The sequence below is a fragment of the Labrus mixtus genome, chromosome 11 (genome assembly GCF_963584025.1).
Source record: "Labrus mixtus chromosome 11, fLabMix1.1, whole genome shotgun sequence".
In the NCBI taxonomy this organism is placed as follows: Eukaryota; Metazoa; Chordata; class Actinopteri; order Labriformes; family Labridae; genus Labrus; species Labrus mixtus.
The window spans coordinates 9,884,893-9,902,801 of record NC_083622.1 but is presented as its reverse complement, the minus strand read 5'-3'; the positions used below and the strand labels follow the sequence as shown (position 1 = coordinate 9,902,801).

General features: G+C 42.5%; 1 protein-coding gene across 1 annotated transcript in view; it reads right to left on the bottom strand.

The window, feature by feature from the left end:
- LOC132983539 (raftlin-like) overlaps window positions 1-17,909 on the bottom strand; it is a 114,633-nt gene that overhangs the window by 36,915 nt on the left and 59,809 nt on the right. Inside the window, exons 4-5 of the mRNA XM_061049882.1 lie at window positions 14,801-15,218; window positions 5,361-5,564 (exon numbers count right to left, since the gene is read on the bottom strand). Coding sequence (XP_060905865.1) covers window positions 5,361-5,564; window positions 14,801-15,218 — 622 coding nt within the window. The remainder of the gene's footprint in view (window positions 1-5,360; window positions 5,565-14,800; window positions 15,219-17,909) is intronic.

Sequence of the window (17,909 nt, the reverse complement as noted above, 5' to 3'; positions counted from 1 at the left end):
AGGACGCATGCTGTGCTGTTAAAACCTACACACGCATAACTGCAACCACTTAGAGACACATGCATGCATCCACCCGGTACATGCACACACGCACTGCAGCTCTAATTCCACCTCTTGTCAACTTTTGTCTCGGTAAAACGCTTGCACATAATTCCCCTTCCCTGATTTTCTTTTCTTAGAAGAGTTATAGAAAAAAAAAACCTTATTGGAATTTCATATCCCCCCTATCTCCCTCTCTCTCTCTCTCTCTCTCTCTCCTGTTATTTTTCTTCCAACGTTGGCTTTGCCCAAATTTAGAAACCAGTGAGGGCTGACTGTCATGCATATGAATAGCTCAATGTCTCACAACCGGGGCTACAAATCCTCATTGTGGCTCTGGAGATAGCTTAAGCTAGACAAGTAACAAAAGCAAACTCCCCGTCAACACCATTACTGTTAGTTCTTCAGTAAACAAAGTCCACCCCACCCTGCTCACAACTTCAGGGAGGTAGCGGGAACTTGTGTGTGTACATGAGTGTCTTTGTACTGTAGGTGTGGAGGCCTACTGTATGTGTGTGTGTGTGTGTCTGTGTCTGTGTTTGCAGGCAGTGCCACAGTGTGAATGAATCTTTAATGCACGTCTTATGACAGTGGGGCCTGCGAGCAGCTTTGGATCTGTAAATTCAATTCAATATCGCTCTAATATCCTACGCTGAGGCTGAGGCGAGGTCTCCACTGGAAACAATGTCTGGGTGAGCTGTCACACACACACACACACACACACACACACACACACACACATGCATACTCAAACAATGCCCGCTAATGCTTTCTCATCCAGCTTCACCATGGAAACCCATCTTTAGAAGGAGCATGGGGACACGGTGTGTTTTTGTCTGTTTGTGTGCAAGTGTGTGTCCCTCTGGACCTCGCCAGACAGACAACTGTCGGGGACAAAAGGAAGGTAACACAACGTTTAGAAAAAAAAAAGGGCCGTGGTTACCGACTGAGTGCAGGAACATGACAGCGATACACATGTTAACACAAAACACGAGTAATCTATAAACCCTGGTTCAGGAACCCTCAACATTTACAATAAATGGCTCAATTGGCTTCAAATTTCAAATTAGTTTTTTGAAGCTTCTTGCCATGATGCAATGGGATTTTTTTCAGGATTGCAGATCTTTAAACGCTTTGAAATGGTAAATAAGTTATATTAATCATGCTAATTAATGCCATTTAGTTGAAAAGACGGGTGCAATAATGAAGATCAATAAGATTAAATCGTAAAAAAAGTAGCCAAATTTCCCAATAAGTCCCTTCATATTGGGGTTATTTACAGATATATCACTATGCTCATACGCCTGTCTGTCTTTAATGTTGTCACATCGTCCATTAGTCTTTATTCCCTCCATGATTAAGGTATACAGCTCTTTGAGTGCTTTCTAGTTGACTATAAATCACGTTACTCTTTGGATCTTAGGCATCAGAAGCTCAGCGCTGCATGGATAATTAATTTCACTCATTACTGAACTGCGGGCTTTGCATAACAATAGCGTAATTATGAATAATTGTTAATGTATGGTTTACTTGGAGAGGTTATTGTTGACTCACTGCCTGATAGTGTTTGCACTGAAACACATCTATGTTGCATTCGGGTGGATGGTGGTCGGGAAATCGTGTGATTTCTTGTATTTTCAGAGATGCCAAATGGGACTCCATAATCTGTCTCAGATTACACAGCATTACGACCGCTCTAAAAAGTCTCCAGTCATGCAGGTTTGCAGGACATTAGGCAGAGAGTCACTGGATCAAAGAAGGACCTGCATCCTCTCCCATTATTCAAGCTCGGTGCCTCTGAGCAAGGAGCAGATTATACCAGCCAACTCCGAGATATAAATATATGTGAAGCATCTCATTGCTAGAGGACAGCCAACACAATCGCTCTGGTGGCTGTATTTAGGCCGCATTTTATTATGCTTAAAACGCTTACTGTACATGCTCACGAGTTGAGCAGGTTAAATGTTAAAAATCCCAGTTTGCATTGTTACTTTTTCACATAGTTTCCATGTATGTCATGCCATACTGTGATGTAACTTTCTACTTCTATCTAAATGTTTATATCAGTGGGTCAAACGCAGGATTTAGGGTTAGGGTTACTGAGGGTTCCTTACTTCACTCAGGAGACTCTCCTGTCCTGTGTGAAACCAATGACCAACGTTGACTTATTCGAGCCTGGACAGTCTTTAAACCACAACAGTAGCTCAATATGTGCAAATTTTGAAATGACAGTAGGAAAACCCCCTAAGGTGGCCCCATCTGATAGCACTCCCTCTCATTGCCCTGCTAAGAGTGGGATGCAGTATTGCTGTGAAAACCAATGTTTGTCAAAAAAGTCACCGTTTGAGAACAAAAGGTTTTATTGTTCTTTATATCTTTATTTTATTATCTGTTAATAATAATAAAAAAAGGTTAACATTTTGGTATTTTTCTGTTGGTGTCAGATCATTTATGACGTAATGGTGATGAATGCTGGTAGGAGGGGGCCCCTGTGTATTTCTTCCTTTGGGCCTGAAGAGACTCTCGAATCACCACTGAGGGTAGGATAAGTCAAAACATATTGCTGTTTCTCCTCTCACTGTTGCCTTTCCATCCACGAGACATGTGGACATTTCATCTAAGACGATGCATGTTAACTTCATGATACTGCAGGAGAATACATTTAGTTTAGTCAAAAATGTATCCAGTGGTTGTTAAAGAGCCCATATTATGACCTTTTTGGGGTTCGTATATTTAATCTATGTACCTACTTTTGTATGTTCACAATAGCTAAAGTCCGAAAAAAGTGTCTGTTTTCATGTACTGCTCCTCCTTGCTCCCTCTCCGCTTTGAGTCCGTCAGCTACGCTCTGCTGAGTCCACACTGTTCGACCCCACGTGGGCCAAGTCTGCTCTGATTGGTCTGCCGATCCGCTCTGTCGTTATTGGTCAGTTGCTCAGCACGGTTCTCGGAAATGTCCCGCCTCTTTTACCATATTGGGAATGCAGCCACTGGCTCCGTCCAAGGGGAGCATAAACATTAGCACCTTAGCACTACTGTGCTACCGCAGGCTACGGCATATCGTGGGCGTGCTACAGAAGTTAACAGGCGCGCATCATGAGCTGCTGGGCTTGACACAACGAGCCAATGGGCTTAGATCAGTGATCTCACACTGACAAAGACGTCAGACTGACAAATCTTTTTCGAGGGGGGTTAGAACCGAGCGTTACATGCGGCTAATGCTACAGCTAACAGGAGGATGTAGGAGAAGCTGCGTTTCCGCGGACTTTGAACTTTTGCACATAGATGTGCCTAAACATGCACAGGACACTTGGAAAACACACTAAAGAGCATATAAAACCAGAAAAAGCACAATATGTGACCTTTAAGGTATTTCATTGTGGATAAAAGTTGTGGATGACCCCTCCGACCTCTCTACCATCCATAATAAAAAAGCAAGCCATCCCTCTAAGAAATAAAATCCGAAAAACGAGTACAACAAGATGGAAGTTTCAAAATAGGGTATAGGAAGGTCAGTCGGTGAAAAATCACTATTACACTTATTAGACTTAATGTGTATCTGTCATCACATGAAAGCTGAAGCCCGCTGGTTTCTCTGTATCTCTGAACAAGCCTGTCAGTGTCACTACAATCACCCATCCAACCGTGTGTCCTTTAGTGTGCTGCTTCGCTGTCAAACATGTCCTTGATGTTCATGAGGCTGAGATGGCCGCCTGCTTTTGTGTCGAGCATCTCATCATGAATTCGGAAACTCGTCTCAAAGAAGTTTCTAAATACGGAGACGCCAGGAATGGATTGTGATTCTTAAAGCCGAGCTGTACGCGGCTCTTTGATGTAATTAGCTGCTAACAAACAAACGGGTTACCGCTTTGATGTCATTCTGCCAGCTGCTCCCGAGGGACAAAAATCCACAAAGTACACCATTCACCTCTGTAAAGTTGTCTGTTTTCTAAAGCAGTTAAGCCGAGGCTGTGAGCTGAATTCATTCCTATAAGTCAGTGAAGGAGAGAGAGAGTTTCATAGAGCAGCTGATCCGCTTTCCCTGCTACCCAGTAATTTCACCGTTCAAGAGACGCATATCTTAGCAGAGCATGAAAAATGCAAAATATGTTCGAGGACCCTAATAGGCAAGGGAGTAAAAAAAATGGAATCATAATAATACACTTCATTACTCCATTCTCTGGACATAAAATATGCAAGGAGGCACTAATTTGTTATCAGGTTAATTATCTATGTTTCAGAGTTGCTGAGGCGTTCACTTTCCCAGATTAATGAATTATGACTCTTATTTACTCTGGCGCGCTTATTTCTCCCATGTCAGAGTGACTCACAGAGCCGCCGGGGCCTGATGGAAGAGGAAAACCCGATCACGAAAAGAGTTTAAAAGAGGATATGACAAAAAAGCTCCGTGAGACTTCAGCTTACGAAGAATCCTCTAAGAAGACAGAATCATCATCTCAGGCATGTAGCATACTGGTGAGAACATAATCCAGCCTCTGAAGAGTCTGTGAAACACCACTACAGCGTCTAAGACCTAAACTACTGTCACCTCGAGGGTCATGTTTCCTGCCACCTGATGGATGTTAAAAAAGATGGACGCCGACACAAACACAAAGATTTGGTTTTTTAAAAAAATTAATTTGACCTTCAAAGGGGGGTGGGGGGGTCGCTGGAGGGGCGGGCCGCCCCCCTAATATAATGGTAGGGGAAACACTGGAGATGAAATCTTGGACTTTCAATGTTTCAGAGTTGGATGTTGTTTCCCAGTTGGACCGGCAGAATGAGAAAATAACGATTAATAATATTGAAGTTTCCATTAAACAGATTTTAATGGAGCTCAAACTTCTGCTGTTGCTCAGCGATTGCACCACTTTCCCCCACACTGATGGTTATCAGAGTCATGTACAAGAGTTATTAAAACATGTTCTGATGGTTTTCTGGGGGAAAATGAATGCCAGCTAATGCATTATTAATGACGGAAAGGTCAAGGCACATCATTACCTACACAGGCTTTATTTATTTGTATGGAGGCTGGCGGTAATTTAGCATGTGCTTCATGTTGACAGGCAAATCTGGGAACCTTTTAGGGATTTAACAACCTTAATAGTGGTTATTAGATTCGAGAGTACCTGCAGAAGAACAAATCTGGAGACTTTGAGAAATGAGGAGTAAAAGGTGAAAGTTGTTTGTTTCTTGTTTGTGCATTAAAACCATTAAATTCTGATGCTTTTGGAATGTGTGTTCATCTTAAAACAGCATGTGTGGACAACATGTTCGCTTGAAGACATTTGTTCCAGTGAGAAAAACTCAAGCCGGCTTACCGTTTACATTCCCCAGGTGGAAATATCCGTCCACCAGGGAGGCTCCATTGTTGAAGTGCTGAGTCATGTGATCAAGCCAGTTGGCCTCCACCCCTTTGACGCCCTCATCACAGTTCTGGACCCGCAGCGGCACCTTGACGGTGTAGTACTTCACCTGGCCCTCTCGGACTGGCGGGTGGTTGTACAAGGCGAGCAGCTCCACCCCTGTTGAGACGAGACAAACAAAAACTTAGCCATTGATTTTACTCAGTCGGGGTGTGACGATAGAGATGTAACCTCGACGGAAGTCCAACGTTTTACTGCATGATTATTGAACTACTGCTGTACTTTGGCTTCAGTCCAGAGAGTAATTTGGCTCCGTCTGTTGGAGCACTTTCCCCTCCTTCAGATGCCAGAAGTTATATATATAGTTATATATATAGTTATATATATCTGCATGCTTACATTGCAAAACAGTAAGCCTTGCATGACATGCTCAAGTTAGTCAGAGTTACATTTACGATGTTTGCTCTCTGTTCATTTTGTGTCCAAAACACAAACAGTTCAGAGCTGTTTCCACACATCTGTCTAATAAAAACATTGCTGCAGCACAAAGTTCAGAGCCACTGGCAGCCCTATTTCTTTTATTTCTTCAGACTTTTCAACAAACAATTATATTCAATTGGAAGAACATTTATTCCCTCTGAGATGAGAAAACAAGAAAACTCTGCCAATTTGCTGAAAGTCAGAACGCTTCCTCGCCAAAACAATTCGGCCAAATTGTTCTCGTCAAGAGCAATTTCATGATTTCCAACCCATTTCATTTTAATTTTCTCAGAAAAAAAGGGGAAAGTAGGAGATAAAAAACTCTCCCAAAAAGATGGATGATAGAAAAACAGCTCTTAAAAATGTGGACAGAAGTTATTTACTGTAGACATCAGCACATAAACATTTTACTCCCTCAATGCAAACGTTTGAAAGAAGTCCCAAAGATCTTCCAACTCCCTTATCCGCATTGAGCAATCTCTCTCCCTCTGACTCTTTTAAAAGTTGTTGTAAAGTTTCCTCACAATTTGTCTGTTCCAGATATTTGACAAGGAAAGCTAACGTGTGCCAATTATTTTACTGGCAGGACGGACGATTTTTGTTACCAAACCACGAGATAAAACAAATGGTTGAATTGGACTCAATGAATAATGTCTTATTTTTGTCCAGGGGTTCCAAAACTTTTCAGCCTGCGACCCCCAAAATAACGGTGATAACAACTGGAGACCCCCATTGTCCCTGGAGGTGGTTAAAACATTTAATGCCTATCCAAACATTGGCAAAGAACAGCACAAAAGAACAGCTCAAACTGAAACACGAGAAGCAGAACATTCTTAATCTCTTGAACTTTGTTCTGTTTGTATTTTCACAATAATTGATAAGATATGCTATTTTACATTTTTTAAAAAAAATGTTTTAGGAAAGAATCTCACAACCGCCCCCTCCCCTCTCAGTGTCTCACCCCCCCAAGAGGTCCCGAACCCCACTTTCTTTTTTTTTTAGCAACAATGCATGTACATGTTCTTGTAACAGCTATAGAATCCTTTGTGTCTGAGAGTCTAATCATGTATCGTGTAAAATGTGTGTTCTGTATTTCTAGCACTTCTCTGTATCATATATGTGCTTCAACCTCTCTTCTGTTTAACATGAATGTCTGTTCTCTGGTGAGCAAATGCCAGCCAGAAAGTCAAATCTGTATGCAAGACACTTTAACACAGCCCACAACATCATTATCTTATCGTGAACAAAAGCTCCACCTGGCAGTTGCAAAATAGACGAGAGATGAAAAAATGATCCAACATGAGTTTTGTGCTGCCTTGAGCTGGACGTGATTGCGCTGAAATTCTCATCCAAGAGAGCTTCTGCCTCTTTTTTTTTTCCCTCCTGCTTGTTCTTATTCCACAACAAATGTTCAGTGATCAAGAGCAATTTGATCATTTTCATGCTACTAGTCATCCCCATATTCCTTTTTAATGTCCCGCTGAAGTGATGTTACTCGTCTGTCGCAGAACTTAAAAAGGGACCGTTTCATTGTATCCGACTTAATTCTTTGTACAACCTTGAATAATGCATTAAAAGCTCTCCTGCTCGCTGTTGTTTACATCAAGCAGAAATATACATAATGCAGCGGGCCTCAGAGGGGAGAAACAGGCTTGGAAATTTGCTCACAGTAGGAATGCCGCCGCTTCTTCTCGCTCACATCGCTCTAAATCAAAGTGGAAGGAGTTTTATTTGTTGTGATGTGAGTGAGTGAGTGAAATATTTGCCTTGCTCGGCTCGCAAGACGCGAGATGTGAGTGGGGCTTGGAATCGGGCAGAGAGCGATTCAATTCCGGTCTGGTAACATTTTCCCCCCTTTTCTTTCTTTGCAATGCAAATGTCGGCCTGTCATTCCCCAAGTGAACCAGATGGATGAGCAGAATGTGCGGCTCTGCCACCCACACACCAGTCCACCTACACACACACACTTTGACGTGGCGGTGATGGCGGGCGGGCGGGCGGGCGGGGGGAGTCATGGCTCAGTCCCTTTGGGTTTCCTCTGCATGTCTGTCCATCCGTCCGGCAGGCACCCAAGGCCAATGAATCATTTATAACCATTTCTTGTCTGGCTCGTTTGACCGCCGCGACAGCTGGACACCAAATCCTCCAAAATCTTGTCATTTGTCACTCTTGAGAAAAGTTGCCGAATATTCAAACACTCCCCTCCCTTGTTCTTCTCGTCCTCCCCTCAACGCTGCAACGACGACAATATGGCGAACCAATCTTGGACGACACACAACAACGAGATGACATCCTACTCTACATGCCAAGACTACATGTTTCCTCACTGTGCATGATTTTGTAGCGACCTGCATCACATAAACTGGTTTACAGTTTGTGTGCACAAGCCTTAGACGATACACCACTACTGTTTGTCCCATAAAATCCTTTATGTGTGTCAGCGAGCTGCAGGCAGGTCATAAAAACAACACTGCTTTTTGGAAATTGTGCCAAATATACAAACTGATTTAGAAAGCTCTTATTTTCTGTGATGACAGTATAACAACATAAAACCACACTCAACACAGATGATTACATTGCTACCGATGGGACTGTTATTGACAGTGGTCATGTTTGTTCCATTTATAACAGCCATTAGGAGAACAACATGCTGCCTGGCCTCCATCTTTCTCACAATACAGCATGTGCTCTGTCTAATAGATGAGAGTGTTTCATGCATTGCATTTAATGATGGTCTAATTACGCTTTGATTATAGCGACATGGCCACTGTGATTAAAGTGGAGGGGGTAGGCAGCACTGTTGCTAACCTTTAATGGTCAGGAAAAAAACAAAAACATTCTGGGTTGGTAGACATCTTTTCAGTTGGGATATGTCCACTTGCATCACAGAGGCTAACTTGCCGTTTCCACAGGATCCATGTGCGTAGTGTTCTGTCTCTGCCGGGCCCATGCTCCGCCCTACAGTGGGGCGTTTTGCTGTCCATTTGGTGCCTGTTTTGACGTAATGTTGATAAAGTGATGGGATATGATCAGGAGTCTGTATGTTCTGTATTGAAATTGATCGGATGCCTGATGTGTTCCCTTGTCTGACTTCCTGCCTGGGTCAATCTGCTCTGTTCAGCTTCACTCATGTTTGCAGCTGGCTCCTCCTAAAATAGGTCGTGCTGTGGAAATGCAAGCATTGACTAGAGTGGGCACGATCAGCTCTGGACTGTACGGTGTGAACCCAGATGAACGCAGTGAACGCAGATCCTGTGGAAACTGCCAGTAGGCGCATTGACGAAAGGACACATCAGTGGGATAAAACCAACAAGGTGTTTTCACTAAAAGAGAACAAATCTTGTCTTACGATGTTAAAATGCAGGCATGAAAAATCCATCTTGCTGAGGTATCACTCTACTCTTTAAAATCTGTCAGTTAAGACTGCAAACTTTTATAACTGGACTCTCATCTTAACTACAATACTAACTGTGAAGCCGAAAGAAAACAGGGAAGAAAACAGAGGACTGAATGATGTAAAGGAGTATGAGTCATCACCCCTTGGCCTGAAGCACAGACTCTGCTGTGACTGTAAAAATACTGATTTGATTATTGCCTTGGAAACATGACTGTCTGAGCAGATGTTTGGTCGATGTCGATGCATTCAAATCATTGAAGTTCAAATCATTATCATTCAGATAACAGTCGATGACTTATGTTTTGTTTGAAGGTTGGGATGTGATTAATTAGTTGCATCTTTGCAGAAATGTATCTCCCCTCATTTTAATGTTTTTTTTTGTTATTTTCTTGTTTTTACACTTTTCATCCTTTTTGAGGTATTTTTAAGTCACAATGCATGCCTCTGTTTTTTAACCATGACACAAAACATGATGAAACAACATGATAATATAGCAACAGGTCCCTTCCCCAGCACTGTGTGGTTTGACCCAGCTTGAGATAGGACCAGAACATCTCATAATTCCTGTGAGAAGCTACAACATGCTGCATAAGAGCAGATACTTCATTGTTAAGGAGGAACACAAGGTTAAGTGGCCTTTGATGTTTAACAAACTCCATTAGCATAAATCTCAAAAACATGTCTCTTGCCAAGCTCACCACTCCCCCTGTCCCCTTGTGCTACAGAGGCCTGGAAAGGACAGAAGCAAACATCCCTTTTCACAGCAGAGATTTGCTGCAGACGGTGACACTTTACCAGGAAACAGAAGTCATAATACTGAAGAGTCGTTTGCCTTTTGGTTGTATAACAGGAACAAGAGTGTGAGCAAGGAATTGTGCTAATGCTTCAGATACATTTTATAGTCATTTTTATGCTATAGGGCAGTAAAACGAAATTTAATGCCTGAATAATCTGACATCTAAAGCTATACTTCTAGACGCACTAGAAGAGAGACGTACATTCACACAATTGGACGTGTACGACGGGTTCTTTGAACCTAATAGCACAAATTCATCACATTAAGAGACAATCTTAAGCCTTTCAGAATAAAGTCTGCCCGGCTAACCCGAGTCTCTCTCTCACTGGCAGCTCTGCTAACAAGAAAACGAGCACACGAGTGCGGTTAGGTCGGTGAGAGCATGTCTCTTCAAAGGCTTATCTGATGGTGGCACGGCTGTCCAAATGACGAGGTCTGCGGCAGCAACCCTGCCATGATCTCGCAGCGAGGCTTTTCAACATGACATGTCATCATTTCAATGTGTGTTTCTCTAATCTGAGGAGCTGGACACTGATCCCATCAGAGCACAGATAACACAGATCTCAAGGATAAAACCAGGCGGCTGAAAAGACTTCTTCTGCATGTTGATTAAGATGCTGAAGATTTCCAGATTACACCTTCGATAAAGCTCTTTCCTTTAATTCTATGTTTGTTTGTTGAAAGCTCATTATGATCTTATGTCATGACAGGAAATGCAAACAATCCGTTTTTAGGATTAGAGGATTAGATGCTTGGCTTTAAACGCTTTTGTGAAATGTTGCTGCGCTTCAATATTCACTTTTATCTCTTTCCTTTTGGATTTCATTGCACACTTTATATTAAAAATGTCTTTGTTTAAATCAAGCAGCAGCCTCTGATTATGAAATATGAAGCTAATGGAGTGGTTAAATGCAGTTCCCTGACTCTCCACTTGAGGCTGGCTGCAAAAAACAGGGATCCTCATTAGGTCCCATATTAAAAAGCCACTTTTTAATGCAAAATTACACATGTTTACAATATTTTTAAAGCTGGATTTTTATGAAACTCAGGTGTTTTGATTATATTTAGCATTGATGTCTTCGAGCTGGGGATCCAACCACCAACCATCCATTTGAAAGATGGCCGCCTCTACCTCTGAGCCAGGCTTAGGCTCAGTCTTGGTGGCCATTAATGTTCTATAAAGACATTTACTCATGCAGATCTTATTTGAAAGTTTTTATGGTATGAAATGTTGTTGCATAATAACCCTGTCTTATAAAAATAGCACAACACAACACAACCGCCACTATTCATTTTAGATTGAATGGACTGCTGTTTGTGTTCTGCCCTGGAGTCACCAGGATGGTGTTGGGATGGATGGGTGTCATAGAAAGTGCAGGACAGACACACCAGTCATGTGTTTGCATCCACACTCTGGTCTGCTTGTGAAAAGGTCTTTTTTTTGTCCACTATGTTTCAATCATTGCTATTAATACACAGGTAGGGGTGACGTCTTACGCAGATGCAAACAATGATTTTCCAGTCGTTCTTACAGTTGATTTGAAGGTTCATTGAAGTAAATTGATAAAGATATGAGAACAAAACATACAGTTTCCAGTGAACGACGACTCTACCTACTGAGCCACAGCTGCCCCAAATCCATCCATCCATCATCCATCTGTCCATCCATCCATCCAGCCATCCATCTGTCCATCCATCCATCCATCCATCCGTCCATCATCCATCTGTCCATCCATCCATCCATCCATCCGTCCATCCATCCGTCCATCCATCCATCCATCCATCCGTCCATCCATCCATCTGTCCATCTGTCCATCCATCCATCTGTCCATCAATCCATCCATCCATCTGTCCATCAATCCACCCATCCATCTGTCCATCAATCCACCCATCCATCTGTCCATCCATCCATCCATCCATCTGTCCATCTGTCCATACATCCATCTGTCCATCCATCCATCCATCCATCTGTCCATCCATCCATCCATCCATCCATCCATCCATCCGTCCGCCCATTTAATGTTTCTTAATGTTCCCTCATTCATCAACATGTCTTCCACAAACTCTACATGCTGTTTGTAAATAGTTGCACATAGAGATAATTTCTTGGAGACAGATCTGTGTCTTATTCAGACATTAGAGTACATCTGTCACTTTCATGTTATTCTTTCCATTTTCTGTTCCCTTACAATCCCTTTCTTAAAAACCATCCAAGCATTTAAGTCCCCAAACTTATGGGCTCAGTTTCAATCCAGATCTCCAGTCCCAGCAATGGAGATCCTCTTTCGCCCGTAAGCCGCAGACTCTCGCCAGCTCCACCGCCAACACTTGCACGGTGTTCACCTCGAGATCTGAGGATTAGCGCCGACAAGCCAAGCAGCAGCCGAGACTCCCGGGCCTCCTCGGCAGACTGGGCATTAGTAGAGAGGGACATGGGCGCTTGGCAGGAACCCTCGCCACCCTGGCTGGCTGCTACACCGGCGCTGCTGGCGTCGTCGCAGAGAATCAGGGGGATGAAGGTGGGAGGGGGGGGGAATGAGAGCTGTGAGGCTGAGGGAGGTAGAGGACGAGGCAGTGGGGGATTATCTCACTGCAAAATGCACTGTGGGGAGGCCCAGATGGACTAGTGGGCTGTGGTCTGCTGTGATGCCAAGAGTGTGTTAACGCTCACATACAAAAATATAAAGTATGCACACAACAAAGAGTACATTCATTATGCAACACCTCGTATTAGGTGCTTTGAACCTAATCTCTGTGCACACACTGTTCACACAAATATACAGTATTCACACAGACACACACACATGGCAACACTCCCACTGGGATTGGGTGTAATGCTCAGTTTGCACATGACACGTATCAAAAAATAGAGTCCGTGCAATAGGACTGTAGGAGGGGGTGATGGTGGTGGGTGTCTCCATCTGTCAATCCCAAAAAAAAACCCAGAAATTAAGCTATAAACTATAGACAACTATAAATGTCTGCGCTAATTTCAACAAGATTCCCAAAGAAAAGAGTGTACCACTAATAACTCAAAGGAGATGTACTGTAGCTACTTACGCCACACTTTCTGGGAAGATAAAATTCAAGCAATGAAATCTGCACTTTCCAAAAAAACTCGACAAAACGGTTGTGGTGGATTTCACAGACTCCCAGCTTCATTGGCTGAGAGTGAATTTGTATGCACCACATCTATAAGAAGATTCCTTTTTTCTGGGTAACGGATAGAGAGGATTAAATCCCAAGGCGGCCCATTGTTGTGTAACATTGAGGCAATAGCAGGAAATGACACCTCCGCAGCTGCCAAATGTTTAAAGAGAGGATCTCTGGCACCACACTGCTCTTTAGTTAAACAGCCAAAAGGTATGGCTTCAAATGAAACACAAATTACTCAGATATGTAGACAGATATTGGCTGAAGAATAGTAGCTGTCAGTTCGGATCTGAGTGAATGTGTGAGACAAAAAGCTACAGTTTACAGCGGGCGCTCTTGGGTGCAGGATTTAACCTCTGACTGCATTGGCTGATCTGGCACCAGCAGTTGACTGCAGTTTGGTGGAAAAGACCTGCAGGTATGACTTTGCAAAAACCTGCTGATAACACATTTGCCCTCGTTTTTGGGATCCGTTAAACATTTTGATAGCATTAATTCAAAGTCCCAGAAAATGCAGAAACCAGTTCAAGTCTCACAAACATCAAGCCTGTGCTGGTGCAGCAGCTGCAGCCTTTCGCAGTTTGCAGTTTTGACATTTAATTATCATAATTATTATTTCTAATTAGGCCTTTCTCTATCATTTATAACCGTGGCTGTGTGGTAAGTCCTGTGTCATTGGGATTTGAAAGTGTTGTCAAGTTCAGTAAAGTTTTGAAACATTTTTTTGACATTTGAGTTAACATCCCCCATTAGACTAATTAGTGAACTTTCCTTTAAAGGGCGTGTTAATCCTAATAACAAAACCGTTTTAAAGCTCCTGTGGGAAAATGTTGGTTATTTTTGATATTATCAGATATATTCTGATACTGTGGACAAAGTGGAACCCTTTATCTCTTTGCTGATTTTGTCCCTTACATGCATTGTTGTTTTTTTAACCCCAAATTATAATCCTACTTTCATTTACTAGGAATCTTTATTACTCATTGAGAATCTTTGCTGTTGAAAATGTAAAAAAAAAAAAAAAAGGCATTTTCAGTGTTGGCTGTGAATCACTCAAAACAAAATGTATGTCCAAAGTCACAATTTAAGGTTTAAAGAAAAATGCAAACATACATCTGCAAACTGAAATCTATGAGCTGCCTGTTGCAACACATCCTGAATAATGGATTTCAACATAAGTCCCACCTCTGGCAAGGCAAATAGCCAATACTAGTTAAAGATTTTGGGGTGGCCAATACATTTCAAGGGGGGCCCATGCCACCCCTCTGGACACGCCCCTGCTCTTTTTGCTAATGTGTACTGAAGGATCTACAAAAGCACCCTGGCTCTTGGTCAAAACATTACCTACTGTTTCAATGTTTGAGCAAGAATCATCAAAAAAATCTCCTAAAATTGGTCAACATATCTACATCGACTGTTGTCACTACCTTTTGTAATCCCCTTTCCTTCATATTCATTCATTTTTCACAACATGTACGAATTTTATAGTCCCATTTAACATGTTCTTTCATTAACACTTAATTTCCCTCTTAGTCTAAGTTAATAAAAGCAACCACAGAGACCACTCACCATCTCCCCTCTGCCGGCGGTATCTCAGCCTCTCCTTTGTCTCTCTGTCTTTGTTGTTATTGTGACACGGCGAGTCCTCCTCCGTCAGATCTCCCTCTGATATTGGAGACGCTGCAGGCGACACCTCATCCTGACTGCCCTGCACCTCGCTCCCTGAATGGTTCCCAGTGTTCTCACTCAGTGCTCCTTCCTCGTTCCCCTCTTTGTCCACTGCATCAGCTCCGGGCTCTGGGTGGTTTCTGGGGCTTGAGGGGTTTGAGGGGCTGCAGCTGCCCAGAGAACCGAGCACAGAGCTGGGGCTGGAGTGCAGGGAAAGAGAGGGGGTGTCTGGTTGTCTGATCCGGGTGCACGGGGCCCCATAAGGTTCCTGGACGAATCCAACGAACATCACCCCCTGGTCAGCAGCGTCCTGGATCTGCTGTAGGATGCAAGACAAGAACAATTAAAAGTTAGAGAGATACAATAAAACACAGATGATGTTTCTTTCCATTCATTGATTTGACTTAGTTTTAAACATGAACCAAACGATAACAAAAAGCTAAATTGCAACTTCTTTAACAATGCGATAAATCCTAAACTGAATAAAGACAACTAACTGACACATACACCATCTTTTGAGGTTACCATGTAGTGTGTCACTGTTTCTGCAAACTGAAAGGTTGACAGTTCGTTCATAAGAAGCAGTTTAGCCTTTAAGGATAAAAAGCCTTTAAGGATAAAAAACTGCCATTCACCATTGCGCCTTAAAGGCCCGAGTTCAATGACAGAGACGCGACAATATTGATTTGTCAGAGCTTTAACCACATGGCATATGACTCAGAGTTTCCCAGTGCACCCAACGCCACCATTTTAAAAGTCATTTTTGCCTCCAAATTTCAAAATCATGTTTCGAGAGGCTCTAGTGGTTGTGAAATAGCTTCATGGTGTTGTCAGCTTTTCACTTATTTATATTGTGTGAATATATGCACTGTGTGGTATGTTATGGTATGGTATGGTATGGTTTGATATGATATGGTATGGTATGGTATGGTATGGTGTGGTATGTTATGTATGGTATGGTATAGCATGGTGTGGTATGGTATGGTATGGTTTTGTATGGTGTGGTATGGTATGGTATGGTATGGTATGGTATGGTATGGTATAGTATGGTATGGTATGGTATGGTATGGTATGGTATAGCATGGTATGGTTTGGTATGGTGTGGTATGGTATGGTATGGTATGGTATGGTTTGGTGTGGTGTGGTATGGTATGGTATGGTATGGTATGGTATGGTGTGGTGTGGTGTGGTGTGGTGTGGTGTGGTGTGGTGTGGTGTGGTGTGGTGTGGTGTGGTGTGGTGTGGTGTGGTGTGGTGTGGTGTGGTGTGGTGTGGTGTGGTGTGGTGTGGTATGGTATGGTATGGTATGGTTTGGTGTGGTGTGGTGTGGTGTGGTGTGGTGTGGTGTGGTGTGGTATGGTATGGTATGGTTTGGTGTGGTGTGGTGTGGTGTGGTGTGGTGTGGTGTGGTGTGGTGTGGTATGGTATGGTATGGTATGGTATGGTTTGGTGTGGTGTGGTGTGGTGTGGTGTGGTGTGGTGTGGTGTGGTGTGGTGTGGTGTGGTATGGTATGGTATGGTATGGTATGGTATGGTATGGTATGGTATGGTATGGTTTGGTATGGTATGGTATGGTATGGTATAGTATGGTATGGTATGGTGTGGTATGGTATGGTATGGTATGGTATGGTATGGTAATGTTGACAGACGTTGATATAGATTCAGTCATTTTCATCAAAGATCACATTCAAAAATGAGAATGCAAATCTTTCACAGTCATATTTAACATGAATTTATATTTTGTTGCTCAGATAAAACAAGCTTATCCTACTCTCTGAAAAATTTGACGGAGTTGGTGGACATTTTTTTTTCTACAACTGAAACACTGAAGAGTTGATTAATCGAGGAAGTGATTGGCAGACTTATCAATCTTATCATTGCCGCCTTCTTCTTGATCAGGGACGACAATGAAGTAATTAAAATGTGACAATCAACCAGCTGAACATTTGCCTGATAAATGTTCAGATTCACAAGCAACTCAGAAAATGGCAAAAAAAAGTTTCTTTTTTTGGCATTTGACTAGTTGTTAACACGTATTTCTTTCCCTGGACTTGACTGCCTGTACTTTTGGCGTTCTTGAATGTGAAGCTGTTGGAGAATTTTGGTTTTAGCTATTATTTGAGTGGAAGTTTTGGGTTGAGAGCATGAGCAAAATGTCAAATACTTCACTTCAGAATGCAAAATAGGACGCAGAACATATACACAAACTTCTTTCCAGGAAATCTTCAAACTGAGACTAAACTTTTAGACTACGTACGAGTTAAATTATTTAAAAATGGACTTGTTTTTCCCCGCTATACTTTACATAAAGCCTTCTGCAGCTGTTGGATTTCTGTTCTTCTCCACAGACTCTGCTTTTTTCAGTCCTTTCAGCTTCTCCAATCACACAGTTTTTGATTAGATTGGAGCGGCCGCAACCCCAGTCAGGCCCGGGCCGCATCCAAAATCCAGCTCCCTACATTTTTCTTCTCTGTTTTATTGTCATCTGGCACTTTATGTCAATATTGGGATTCTGCCACGGAGCGAGATTGAAATGTTAACTGTCAGAGAATGTTAATGATGCCATTCTCTATTTCTGCCCCCCCCCCCCCCCCCCCTCTCCACCAACACCCCCCAACGCCCATGACAAGGCGGCCACGGTGCTGTCTCCATCTCGAGCCACGGTAAGGGAAGAGAATGAAAATCAAATCAAATGCGCAGGTTATTCACTATGAAATTAAATTGGAAAACAGTTGCATTGTTTCCAGCCATATTGTTTAATATCAGTGCACGCTCTCTGGGTCTTTCCACATCATATTCCTCATACCAATATGTTGAAATGGAATTGCAGAGATAAAAGGGAGCAACTGTTGTATCTCATTTAATGGTAATGCATGCAGAGAGAGAGAGTGAGAGATGAATGGCTTTGGCTGTCTAATGCTGGTGCAGTTGATATCAGAGTACATTTGAATAGAGGGCTGTAATGATCAAATTTATTTTTAGTACCATTATTATTATCATTTCAATTTCA